This window comes from Heteronotia binoei, chromosome 9 (assembly GCF_032191835.1).
Source record: "Heteronotia binoei isolate CCM8104 ecotype False Entrance Well chromosome 9, APGP_CSIRO_Hbin_v1, whole genome shotgun sequence".
Lineage (NCBI taxonomy): Eukaryota > Metazoa > Chordata > Lepidosauria > Squamata > Gekkonidae > Heteronotia > Heteronotia binoei.
The window spans coordinates 37,350,626-37,363,919 of record NC_083231.1 but is presented as its reverse complement, the minus strand read 5'-3'; the positions used below and the strand labels follow the sequence as shown (position 1 = coordinate 37,363,919).

Below are 13,294 nucleotides of genomic sequence, written 5' to 3'. Positions count from 1 at the left end.
GTTTCCCTCGCTTTCACCATGCATGTCCATTGGGTTTTATTTATTGTTCTGCATTGAGTTGTCTCCTTTCAGCACTCAGTTCACTTTCTGGTTCCTGTTTCCCTGAGTTTTTTGAGAGTGCTTTTGTGTTGATTTTTCGCTTGTCTCACTTCCAAGCCCCCAAAGGTAATTCAAAAGTGTACACATTCCCTCAGATTTTCCCTACACCTTTTTGCTGCCCTCAAAGGTAACTCTCCCACCCACTGTGCACCTTTCGTCATCATCCCTCCTCATTGTTTTAATTTTTTTAAAAAAAATTGACAAGTGGCACGAGTCTAGTGATATGAGACTATCACTAGTCTCAGATCTCTGAATATAAAAAAATTAAAATGGTGGGGGAAGTTTAAAAAGAGCTGTGCAAGGTGTAGTTCTCCGCTTAGTTCTGCATGCAAACAAAATGAAAGGGGGATCATCAGTGTCAGTGGTTCTACCATGTGTTCTGTACAGTTAACATGTTGAAAGGGGGAATAGAGAGGAGGCAAAAGACAGCACCCCCAGTGCAAAAAATAAAAGGATTTCAGTTCTGCATGCAAACAAAATGAAAGGGGGATCATCAGTGTCAGTGGTTCTACCATATGTTCTGTACACTTAACATGTTGAAAGGGGGAATAGAGAGGAGGCAAAGGACAGCACCCCCAGTGCAAAAAATAAAAGGATTTCAGTTCTGCATGCAAAGAAAATGAAGGGGGGATCATCAGTGTGGAATTAAATTGGCATGAGATGTAAAGAGAGAGAGACACTGGGGTGGGAAGACGCAAGCTTTAAAAACATTTTCCCCTTTAATACTTTAATGAACAAAGTTGGAGGGGAGGGACAATTTTAGCAGTCTCCTGAAGCATAACATTAACATGGCAGCTGAGTCTCATGGAGCTTCTGCAAACATCTGAAGTTATGAATCACTTGAGATTCATCCATTTGGAGGACAGGATGCAGTTGGCATAGGACAGGCTTTAAAAAACTGCCACGATCATGACCAGTGTGCAGGATCAAATTTGAGAATCACAAAGACAAAGCCATGCAAATTTGCAAGGAAGAACAGGAAATTAGCATTACTATGCAACTGTGCTAGGGCACCAACAAAAACAACTTCCAGGGGTTTTTTAAATTTAGTGGTGCAAGACTAAAAAAGCTCTCCAGAGCTTCTGCCAAAGTACTCCTCCCCAGTACAAATTGCAGCCCTGTGCAAAGCATGGTAGAGTTGCAGGTGACTTTGCACACTGCATGCACATGCAAACACATTGCCAATGATCACAGCTTGCAAAGCCAGTGTCAGTGGTTCTACGTTGTGTTCTGTACACTTAACATGTTCTTCCAATTTATGAGATCATGTGACTCCCATTTTTCGCAGTAGTCAGTAACACTGCAGAGAATCCCCTAATGCTTGACAATATGGAAAACAGGGCTTTGCAGCTGCTTGTCAGTTGCAAAAATAATCTTGTCAGTTTCAACATTGGGATTTCCCCCTTTGCCTTAGTTCCTTTTCTGTTCCCTGTCATTCATTGAACTAGCACTAAAATACACATGCAAAACCTGAACCACGAGGATTTAAATGGAAGGCACATGCTGGGCACTACATTACAGGCAATTGCATTTAAAAAAAAAATCCTTTGGATGTCACACACACCCCCCCCATACATCACAAGTGACATTCCACCTCAGTTTAGAAAAGTGTGAGTTCTTAATTGTAGCTGCAGAATAAATACATCAAGCAGAAAAAGAGTGGTGCATAAGACGGGTACAGAATCCGAAGCCAAGATTAAAGGCTTACTGCTCTGAAAATCTGTGTGCAAGCATAATGGGCCATAAGTTGTCCTAATTCTTTGAAAGTATATTTAATGTTCTTCAGCAGTGTTTCCCAACCTGTGGTTCAGGGGTCAAAAATGGCTCATAAAGCCTCTGCAAGTGGTGCACAGGCAAACTTTCCCTAAGAGCCAGTTTGGTGTAGTGGTTAAGTATGAGGACTCTTATCTAGGAGAACTGGGTTTGATTCCTCACTCTTCCACTTGCAGCTGCTGGAATGGCCTTGGATCAGCCATAGCTCTTGTAGGAGTTGTCCTTGAAAGGGCAGCTTCTGTGAGAGCTCTCTCAGCCCCACCTACCTCACAGGGTGTCTGTTGTGGGGGAAGAAGATAAAAGAGATTGTAAGCTGCTCTGAGACACTGATTCAGAGAGAAGGGCGGCGTATAAATCTGCAATCTTCTTCTAATTGACTGCTCCTGTTCTTTCCATTGTTGTCTTTTGTATTTTGGATATCATGATCTGACCCTGGGAACAGTATCTTCCATGTCATACATTTAGTTGGTATTGTTTTCTTACTGCACCAAGGGATACCAAGGTCATTACACAGAGACAGATAATGGCAAACCTCCTCTGAATGCCTCTTGGCTTGAAAACTCTTATCAGGTTGTCTTAAGTTTGCTGTGCCTTGACATCAAATAGTGGTCAAAGAGACAGTGGTCAAATAATGGAATGTAACCTCCATATGCAAAGGCTGCATGTATCAGAATGCTGCTTGCTTGGGGTTCATAATTGGAGCAGCTGCACCTTTTGTGCTATGTTGGTTGGTTTTGCAAAAGCGTATAGTTATCCACTATAGAAAATGGAATGTTAAACTAGATGAATGCCAAGGTCATGGTTTACATAGGGCACCAAAAAAAACTTGGACCGGCATTTCAAAAGAATTGGGAACTGTTTTCTACAGCAAGTTGAGAGTCAGAGGAACACAGTTGTCATCCAAAACATTTTCGGCCCATTTTAGTGCACTGTCTTTTCATATTCATCAGAAATAATTTCTTATCTTTGCTTTTATAACTGTTGTTCTGTTTGACAAGGCAGTTTGAAATTAGATAATATTGTCATGAACCAATATGTAACGGAAACAATATTCCCATAGGCTATGTTACATTGTGTTTTCCTCCCGATATTAGGTTTACAGAAAACTATGCTCTCCCCAAAAACCAGGGAATGATGAATGCATAGTGTAATATTCTTAAGTATTGACTTAATTTTACTTTTAAGAATTAGGGGTGTGTTAAGTATTTACTTAGTATTACTTTTGAGAATTAGGGGTGTGCTGTGTTGTAGAAAGCTATTTATTATTCTGCATTGTGGTGCTTTTATCCAGTGCCAAATTTCAAATGGGAGCAGGAATGGAGGGCTCCCCCCCCCGCCCCGTATCTGTGGCACACTTTCTCTTTAAAGTTTCTGTTTCTCAAGGTTGCCAGGAAATGGATGGCAGCCAACAGGGACTTTGAGGGATGGGGATATGGGGGAGCATGCAGCATTTTATATGCCATTACATCACTTCCCAGGAAACTGGAAGCCATAGAGCTTCTAGTTATTCCTAGAGCTATGTCACTTCCAGGTTTTCCCTGGAAGAGACAACATGCCACATGCTGTGACATCAATCCTACTGCCATAGCAGGAGGCCTGGCAACCCCTGTCCCCAAAGATCTTTGTTAATAGTGTCGTCTGCTTGGACCAGAATAGGCTAAGCATAACCTGGGTTTAGCAATTAAATTCCTTAATTTAATTTTCAGAGAAATTTTCAGAGACTCTCCCTTTGTCTTTTCATAGTTTGAAGTTCAGCTATTTCTTCTTCTCTTTCTTTTTGTTTGCTTGCTCATCTTTAATTTTTCAACTATTTGTTTCTAATGCAGAAATCTGTTCTGTTGACTGTGGCACACATGGTGTCTGCATGGGTGGAACTTGTCGGTGTGAAGAAGGCTGGACTGGCCCATCCTGCAATCAGAGAGCATGCCATCCTCGGTGTGCTGAACATGGAACTTGTAAAGATGGAAAGTGTGAATGTAGCCAAGGATGGAATGGCGAGCACTGCACCATTGGTAGGCTGGCAGCTCTTTAGTATCCTTCTTGAATCCTACAAAGTCAGAGATACGAGTCTTATCTGAATCAGAAATTTAGCCCTTTGAAGGCCACTTCTTCAAACAGAATATTTTACTTTTCAGTCCTCATGAAGGAATATATATATTTAAAGGGAGTGATTATATAATGGGTCATCATAGACAACTTGCCCCAGAAAGGAGGGGCAGGAATTTCTGTAGGTTTTTTACAAGTTTTTATCTGTACATACATATTTTCCTTTAACAGGTTACTGTAAATAAAGGAGCTTTTTATTTCTTTATTCAAAAAAAGAAAGCATAAAAGCTACAACATGGTTGCCAAGACATCTCGTACCCTCACATTATTTTGTTTTGCTTTGTTAGCAGGCTTGATGATTTTATTTCAGTATTGACAAGCTGAGGAATGTGCTGATTTTCAGCACATATTCATAGTTTATTACAAGCAACAGCAGAAACACTATCTTTTATAGCAAAAGCCTCCTTTTGTTTTCCTCGCACACTGCCTATCATATGGATATAGTCTTTGTTTATTCACTTGACATGAAAGAATAATTTACTTTCTTAGAATTTGTTAAGCGTATCTCTCAAAATGCTGGTCTGTGATCAGATAAATCCACTTACTATGCAGTTCTCAGCTAAATTATGTCCCATCAAATCCTGCTGATTTCAAGGGATTTAGAAGGGTGTAACTCTGTTTAGGATTGCACTGTATCTAGACTCTGTGAACCATCATTAATCATTACAAAGAGAAAAGTGGGCAGAAAATTATGTGTGTGCATTCCCATACTTTCTGTCTCTGAAGCAATGTCTAAGGCAAAACGAATGTAGAAAATAGTAGTAAACATCAGCTTGCCACATAGTAATTATTCAGCAGATTCCTTCCCTGTTGACCTCACCGGCCTTGGCCATACTACAAATAGTTATATACGGATGAATGGTTCTTAACAATTTTTAAAATTTATTATGCACAAACTGATTTTTTTCACAGCATTGCTGAAATAGATCTGTGATTTTCCATGTGTATTTCCAATGATTGGTTGATAGATAGACAGACATGTGCACAGAGTGCATTTCTACTTTTGCAAGAAGAAAATATGAAATTTTAATAGATGGATTAAAAACTGATGAAGAATTTCTGCTAAAGGCATGTGAAGTGGTCTAGTTGAGATCTTAACTTGCTGAAGATTTTGTCCCAAAGTTTTGTCCATCTCAATTCATAATCTTTAGTGCGAGACAAAAACAAATTGCAGGAGGAGGGAGTTCCCAAAAAGGGTGTACAAATGTATTATTAGCAGAATGATTTTGTAACCCCAATTATGCAATTTAAGATTTCATCCATAGACATTCATAATTTCTAAATTAATATGGGAATTGCATGTGCCACAGAGGTGTGTATTAAAGGCACCAACACGGGGGATGGGAGAGAGCAGGTTAAAACAATAGAATCAATGTTAGCAGGGACAGAAGATGGTGGAAAGATAAAACTGTGACAGAGTGCAGTGTCCTTGTATTCAAAGAAAGTCTGAAAACCATCTTGTATTTATTTATTTATTAAAATATTGATATCTTGTCTTTCCTTGTGGCTCAAGGTGGCACAAGAGGCATTGTTTGAGTCTCTCTGCAGGCATGTTCACAGTTCAAAAGAAAACAGAAGGAGAAATAATATATTCTACAGTGTCAATGGAAGAATACATGTACCAATAATTTGGGTGGCATCACTTAATTTTACTACACAGCAACGATGCCTGATAAAAACAAGATATAAAGTGTGAAACTGAAGTTTGTCCTGACTCAAAGTGTTTCTGTCTTTTCCATAGTGCAGGGGTGGCCAGCAGTAGCTCTCCAGATGTTTTTGCCTACAACTCCCATCAGCCCCAGCCAGCATGGCCAATGGCTGGGGCTGATGGGAGTTGTAGGCAAAAAACTTCTGGAGAGCTACTGTTGGCCACCCCTGCCATAGTGTTTAACCAGTTAATTTCCCCAGCTGTTAGTGTTTCATTTTCAATTTTTGACTGACTGGCTTTCTAGCCCCATAGCAACCTTAGTGTTTGATGGAAGTGTATTGTCCAGCATGTCTACATTTTTCTGTGAACAAAGCAGGTTTTTGTGATCATTAATTATCTCACTTTCCAATGGAGTTCTTTACTGGAATAAAAACAAATAGCTGCTGTTTTGTAGTTTAAAGGAATTAGAATGTCCCCCAGGCCAGATTTCCATTTGAATTGCCTGCATATACATGAAAATCAATCTAGATCAATAAACAACTTGGTGTTTAAAGCACTATTAACAGAGAGCACCTCAAAGAACTACCTTTCCTTAAACTGGAGAGATAGGACTGGGGAGTGGGGGGGGTTGCTTAATATGTCCCGTCCTGAATACAAATGGAGAGGCAAACTAAAAATGAGGGGAGCAGAGAGAAATTGCAAGTTAAGAAATTAATAAAAGTTCTCAGTGGAAACCTGGAACAGCAGTTATCAGTCAATTTGTATGATTGTGTGTATGATCAGAATATTCTTACTGCATTATATTTGCTGTCTTTCCAAGACTAGGCATTGTTATTTATCAGACTCCCTGAACCCATTTCAGGTTTTCCTCAGTGGAAAAATAGTCATATGCTCAGGCGTTAGCTTTTACACAGAGGCAGACAATGGCAAACCTGCCTCTATTCATCTCTTACCTAGAAAAAAACCCTATAAAGGTTCATCATATGCTGGTTTTAACTTGATTGTATTTTCTCCCATGTTGAAGAGAAGGGAGCAGGACACTCTCATTTTATCTTGTCAGACCCAGTACTGTTTAGCAATCGCTGGAACATCTATGCTTTACAGGGGTTTATATCTTTGTATGTTTTATTCTACAATTAAGTCAATTACTCTTTTTCTTTTAAAATAATTATTAGGCACAATCTGTGCAAATCCCAGTGAAATCAGTGGCAGTAAAATGCATAGGTATATGCTTAACTTTAAGTATATGTATCTTTCTCTAGATTGCACTCAGCTGTGCAACTGTGTGCAAATGGAAGGGAGATTATTTGTGATGGCCTCTTGTTTTTACAAATTAACTGACACATGTCTTGGGCAAATTAAATAACAATGATAGGAACCTAAAAGAGTGAATGCTTCACCAGCTGCTTTCCCATTAAATGCTTTTAGCTGAATGGAATTAACAAATAATTATGTTGGTGAAGAATTTACTATATCCAAGTGTTGTGTTAGTGTCTCCATTAAAAACAAATCTTTATAATTTTTGTTCTACATATGTGATTATTGTTAGAATAATTTATGTTGCAAATTGGAAAATTTGTATTAAAATTCTGCTGCATTCCGATCATTCAGCACCTCTTTTAAAAGAAATCTGTAACATTAAGTATGAGTGGGTAAGACCATCTGTTTATAGAACTTGCCTGGAGCTCGATCACTTAACTCATGAAATGCATTACAGCTGTTTAATTGTTATGGTGCAGAAACAATTATTGTTCTGTCCAAAATTAATATTTATACACATTTGCATGCGGTTAAATGTAAGTGGTGTGAATGAGAATCAGTGTCATTAAGCATCTGAAGGAGAAATGAAGTTAGTTAACTACTTTTACCTGATAGGCATCATAGCTTCATTATCTCCACAATTCCCAGTGTATGAAGCAAGCGTCTGTATAGAAACCAGGACAATTACTATAGTAGTACCTAAATTCAGGACTCCCAATTCATGGACTAATAATAATGGGTTGAAATGGCAGCTATATGATTTGTGGGCCTGATTTAAAGGATCTGAATCTTATATGAGGTGGACTAGCATAGGCTTCCTGAGTAGAGATGGGCACAAAGTGGGGAAATGGAGGTTTGTCCTGGTGCATGGTTCATGGGATTACATGAACCACAAACCTTCATGAACCTTTCCATTCACTGAACCTGTTTATTTCATGAGATTCATGTAATAGAACAGTTTATTTCATATAATAGAACAGCCACCCTATGGACTATAGATGCCAAACTTCCAGTGAATCTCCAGTTGTCTCTCCTCTATCTGCCCTCCAAGTTTGGGGAGGATTGGATTTTTTTTGGGGGGGTGCCCCAGGAATGTGCTTTCCGGGGCAATCACAGCTGCAGGTTCAGGAGTGTGTAGAACAGACCGTGTGTAGACTCCAGGCATCAAACTTGCAGATGGCATCCCTGGGATGCCCCTCTACCTGCCCTCCAGGGTTGGTGAAGATTGGCTGTGGGGAGTGAGTAGCACCCCCAACAAAGCAGGTGCCCCCAGGAAAGTGCTTTCTGCAGGTTCAGGAGGAGTGTATTTAATGTTCCCCCCTGCATCAAACACACATCAGACCTCACTGGGATGCCCCTCTACCTGCCTTCTGGGTTTAGAAAGGATTGGCTTGCAGGAGTGGAGTACTGCCTGCCTCCTCATTGTAAACATTATTGTTGCAGGTGGGCAAACCTTTTCCTTGGGACTTGGGAAGGTGGTCATGTGCCTTCCTCCCCCTGGTGATAAGTTTTGGAGCATGGCCTACCACACTCCCTCATGGGCCTGGGAGGCAGTCATGTGCCCATCTCCTCATTGTGGACATGGATTCTGGAGGTGGCCAACCCTCCTTAGGCCCAGAAAATGGTCACCTGCCTGCCTCATCATTGTAGACATAGTTGTTTTAGACGGGCAATTCTGAGGTAGATCTTGGTTCATGTGGTGAGTGTTGTACTTTGAGGTAGATGTCAACTCATGAGGTAGGTATTGTGCCATGAGGTGGATGTCGGCCCATGAGGTGCTTTGAGGTAGATATTGGTCCATTAAGTACATGGTAGGTGTTTTTTTAATGAAGTGGATGTTGTTGGAGGGTCCTGCCCACCCCCACCCCCACCCAGCAGAGGAGGGTGTGTAAACCCAATTACTGAAAGATGGAATGCTTATCTACAGCAACAATGTCCTCAGTGAGGGAGAAAAGCTGGAGACATATCTTTATGGAGGGGGGAGGCTGGAAGTGCCAATTCTTGAGCGACATAAATTATGAAGAGATGGATGTGGGGGGAACTGGAAGCATTGATTCTTGGGGGACTAAATTGTGAAGAGATAGACATGGGAGGAGGCTGGAAGCACCAATTCTGAGGGGGACACAAACACTAAGGAAGAGGAGGTGTTCACAAATACTAAAGAAAGGGAGTGTGGCACTGCAGCCCTCGAGCATGAGGGAAAAGACCTTTCAATGTAGAAACATAGCCTGGGTGAGAGCAGCCACAGCCAGAATCCATCTCCCCAACAAGGTGGCAAAGCAGCCCTCAAGCTGCAAGGAGACCTGCCAAGTCCAAAATGAAAGATTGGTGACACCCAGAAGCCATCTCACCATCAGGGTGGGTGTGAGATGGAATTTACAGCAGCAGTGTTCTCAATGAGAGACAAGTGTGGCAGAGGGAGGCCAGAAGTGCTGATTTTGGGGCAGACTTAAAAGTATGAGGAGATGGATGTGGGGGGAGACTGGAAGCACCAAATCTTGGAGGGGCAGTAATTGTGAAGAAATATATGTAGGGGTAGGCTGAAAGTGCCAGTTCTTGTGGGGGGGGGGGAAATTGTCAAAGAATGGAAGGTGGAATACAGAGGTAGTGAATCTTCAGGGTCTAGAGAGGGTAGCCCAGCAGGGAGAGGCTGACCTTTAGGAAAGCCAACTCATCCAGCAGGGCCAGGGCCAGGTGTGAGCAGTGGGGGCTGAGGATGTCTTCCAGTTGGAAGAACACTCACTCACTCTGCATAGTGATGGGGAGGCAGGAGAGGAGACTCATGGCCATGCAGAACAGGTCAGGCCAGATGGGAGCCTTGTGTAACCTAGGGCATTGGAGTCGGCAGGCTCAAGGGACTTGGCAAGGTACTCCATCATCACATCCAGCAAGTCATCTGCCAGGGCATGCCTGACCTCCATGCTGCCCACCTCCCAGCTCACCAATGAGAACCAATAATGGGAATCCACCCTGGTTCAGTTCCTGGAGGCTGAGGTGCTGGGCTTTCCCTTCCGGCCATATCAGTTTGCCTGCAGCCTCCACACTTTTTCGTAGAGGTTCTGTTTCCATTGCAGAAGCTCCATGTTACAGAGATGGAAGGCAGAACAGCAGTGATACTGAAAGACATAAACAGAAGTTAGGATTAGGAACAACTGCTTTAAGACTATTGTGATGATGAGTAACCTATTGATACTAGCTGTGGGTTGGATTCAGCCAGCATTTTTATTCAATCAGATCCAGTTATCCTGCTTAAAACAAGCCCTGTCCCACACGTAGTTCCTGTGATTCCCATCTAACTCCTATGATCCCCACCATAGCCTTTTTAGTAATCAAAATGGAAAGCCATCCTCCTTTTTTCAACTTTGAAAAATCTGGTTGGATCCAACCCTGTGTCTTGCAAGATAAAGTTGCCTGATGGTTTCTGTGAGACTGAGCACCCATCCTTTAAAGAGGAACATACCTTGCTTGTTAACATAAGAGGAAAAAATGTGACTCAAATATGAAAGGTTTTGGTAATTTGCTTAGATAAGTATCCATACTAGAAAGAAGAAGAGATAATCAAGGAATCATACAATAATTTATATGGGTTTTAACATACATCAGCTTTAAGCATGGAACTTTAAACTTTACACGGTTAGAAAAAATAGACTGCAGAAAGAAAATTCTTAAGGTTTAAAATTGCGGCCATGCTGTGAACATGAACACATTGAAGCTAGTGGTTGCTGTTGCTTAGGAAATTGATAGATATATGATTGGACGGGATGTTCAAAAAATACAGCTGGTCTGGCACTCTACAAACTATGCAAGAAAAAAAGTGCGATCTATTACAATTGTAGGTTCAAATTCAGAATTATTCTTACTGCTGCAGAATTAGAAACTGAGGAGTAAGCACTCTCTGTGAGAAAAATAAAGGCTTCTGTCAGCAGAGAACTCTGAACAGTTCAGAAAATGACAGTATTTTGATAATAAAAGAGAAGACTTGGGAAAACAAAAATACCATCTGCCAAATATAAATTTTAGATATTCCATGAAAAACCATGAAGATATATGATTGAATATGTAACTGTGACATTAATTACAATTAATGGAGACATGCTAGAGCGGAGCTTAGAAAAACTAAGCCAAGGTACTGCCTTCATAGTCACAGAACCATTTTTTCCTACCGCAAACTGCAGCTATCTTACAGAATGAAAGCATCTGGTCTTGTGGTCAGCATTTATTAAAATGGGAAAATATTTTTATGTGGATATCCTCAAATGGAAGGAGAAAGTTTCATTTTTGTTTATACTATTTTGGTTGTTGGGGAAAGTGTTCACCTTGTTTTCTTTCCCTTACTTCCTTTGGGAAGTGGCTTTAAAACTTGCTCTGAATTTAGGCTAGCATGGCTTTGTCATCAGAAAAATGGTGTGTGAGTGACTCTTGCATCTTCTTGCCATACCTCTGGGTAATCTTCATGCCCGCCCTTACTTGTAGGAATGCTACAGAATGAAAGGAACATTGTATTTACAGATGGGCACAAACTGGCTCACAAACTAAAGTCTGTGATGAACTTGGGCTGGTTCATGGTGAGCCCATGTCCGTGGACACTGGAACCGCCATGACCTTTCAGAAACTTTGATGAGGTTTATGAAGGTTTGTGGTGGTTCGTGAAGAGCAGAAAGGAAAAGGAAAGGTCCCCCATGCAAGCACCAGTCGTTTCTAACTCTGGGGTGATGTTGCTTTCACGTTTTCACTTTTTACGGGGTGGTTTGCCATTGCCTTCCCCAGTCATCTACACTTTCCCCCCAGCAAGCTGGGTACTCATTTTATCGACCTCAGAAGGATGGAAGGCTGAGTCAACCTCGACCCAGCTACCTGAAAGCCCATCTTCCGCCGGGGATTGAACTCAGGTCGTGAGCAGACCTTAGGACTGCAGTACTGCAGCTTTAACACTCTGCGCCAGGGGGCTCTTTGAAGAGCAGAAAACAAGAGTATAAATAGTTCAGGAAACTGCAGCCTGCAGACAGGAGGGAGTGAAATGCTCTCTGGGGTTCTATGGTCAGCAGACAGGAAGGGTGAAGTGCTTTCTGGGGTTTCTGTGGCCCTATGGCTAAGATCATGTCTACTATCTGTTCTTATCAGTTTAATATCTTTGTTTTATTCTCCACATTGCTTGTTTATTTTATTTGATGGGATTTCTATCCCGTCAAAGCAGGCTCAGGGCAGGTTATAGACATAAATAAAGTACAATAAAAACATAACATGCACAATATTTAGTTACTCCTGCTCAAATATGTCTTCTTGGCTGCCGGGGAACTGCAATCTGAAGATCTGACACACACACACACCCCGCCGGGGTTTCCACAACCAGCAAGCTGGGAGGCACTTCCCCCCTTCCTTTCTGTTGGTTGGGGAATTTGGTTCCCCTGCAGAAGGTCCCAGGTTCAGTCTTGGCATCTTCAGTTAGAAGGATGGGGCACTAGGTAGGGATAGGCACAAACCACTTCACAAACTAAAAGTTCATGACAAACTTTGGCCAGTTTATGGTTCACAAAACAAAGTTTGTGGCAGGGCAACCAGGACAAAGATTCCACGATCTTTTTTGCTTGCCTGTTTAATTACACTCAACCAGCAAAAGTAAACACAATAAATATTAAGATTGAAAATGCAATACTACAAATCTACAATACTACAAATACTGAAAATACTACAAATACTACAAATACTGAAAATGTCAAGACAGTGTGCGTTTGCAATAAAAAAGGCCAACGCCATGCTGGGAATTATTAGGAAGGGAATTGAAAACATATCAGCCAGTATCATAATGCCTCTGTATAAATCGATGGTGCGGTCTCATTTGGAGTACTGTGTGCAGTTCTGGTCGCCGCACCTCAAAAAGGATATTATAGCATTGGAGAAAGTTCAGAAAAGGGCAACTAAAATGATTAAAGGGCTGGAACACCTTCCCTATGAAGAAAGGTTGAAACGCTTAGGGCTCTTTAGCTTGGAGAAACGTCGACTGAGGGGTGACATGATGGAAGTTTACAAGATAATGCATGGGATGGAGAAAGTAGAGAAAGAAGTACTTTTCTCCCTTTCTCACAATACAAGAACTCGTGGGCATTCGATGAAATTGCTGAGCAGACAGGTTAAAACGGATAAAAGGAAGTACTTCTTCACCCAAAGGGTGATTAACATGTGGAATTCACTGCCACAGGAGGTGGTGGCGACCACAAGCATAGCCACCTTCAAGAAGGGGTTAGATAAAAATCTGGAGCAGAGGTCCATCAGTGGCTATTAGCCACAGTGTGTGTGTGTGTGTGTGTGTGTATATATATATATATATATATATATATATATATATATATATATATATATATATATATATATATATATATATATATATATATATTTGGCCGCTGTGTGACA

The 13,294-nt window shown here is 41.2% G+C and overlaps 1 protein-coding gene across 14 annotated transcripts in view; it reads left to right on the top strand.

The window, feature by feature from the left end:
* The window catches only part of TENM3 (teneurin transmembrane protein 3), a 721,265-nt gene that overhangs the window by 596,865 nt on the left and 111,106 nt on the right, over nt 1–13,294 (top strand). For all 14 annotated transcript variants that reach the window (XM_060246485.1, XM_060246482.1, XM_060246496.1 and 11 more), the window contains one exon: nt 3,699–3,884. In XM_060246485.1, the coding sequence (XP_060102468.1) occupies nt 3,699–3,884 (186 nt within the window). The remainder of the gene's footprint in view (nt 1–3,698; nt 3,885–13,294) is intronic.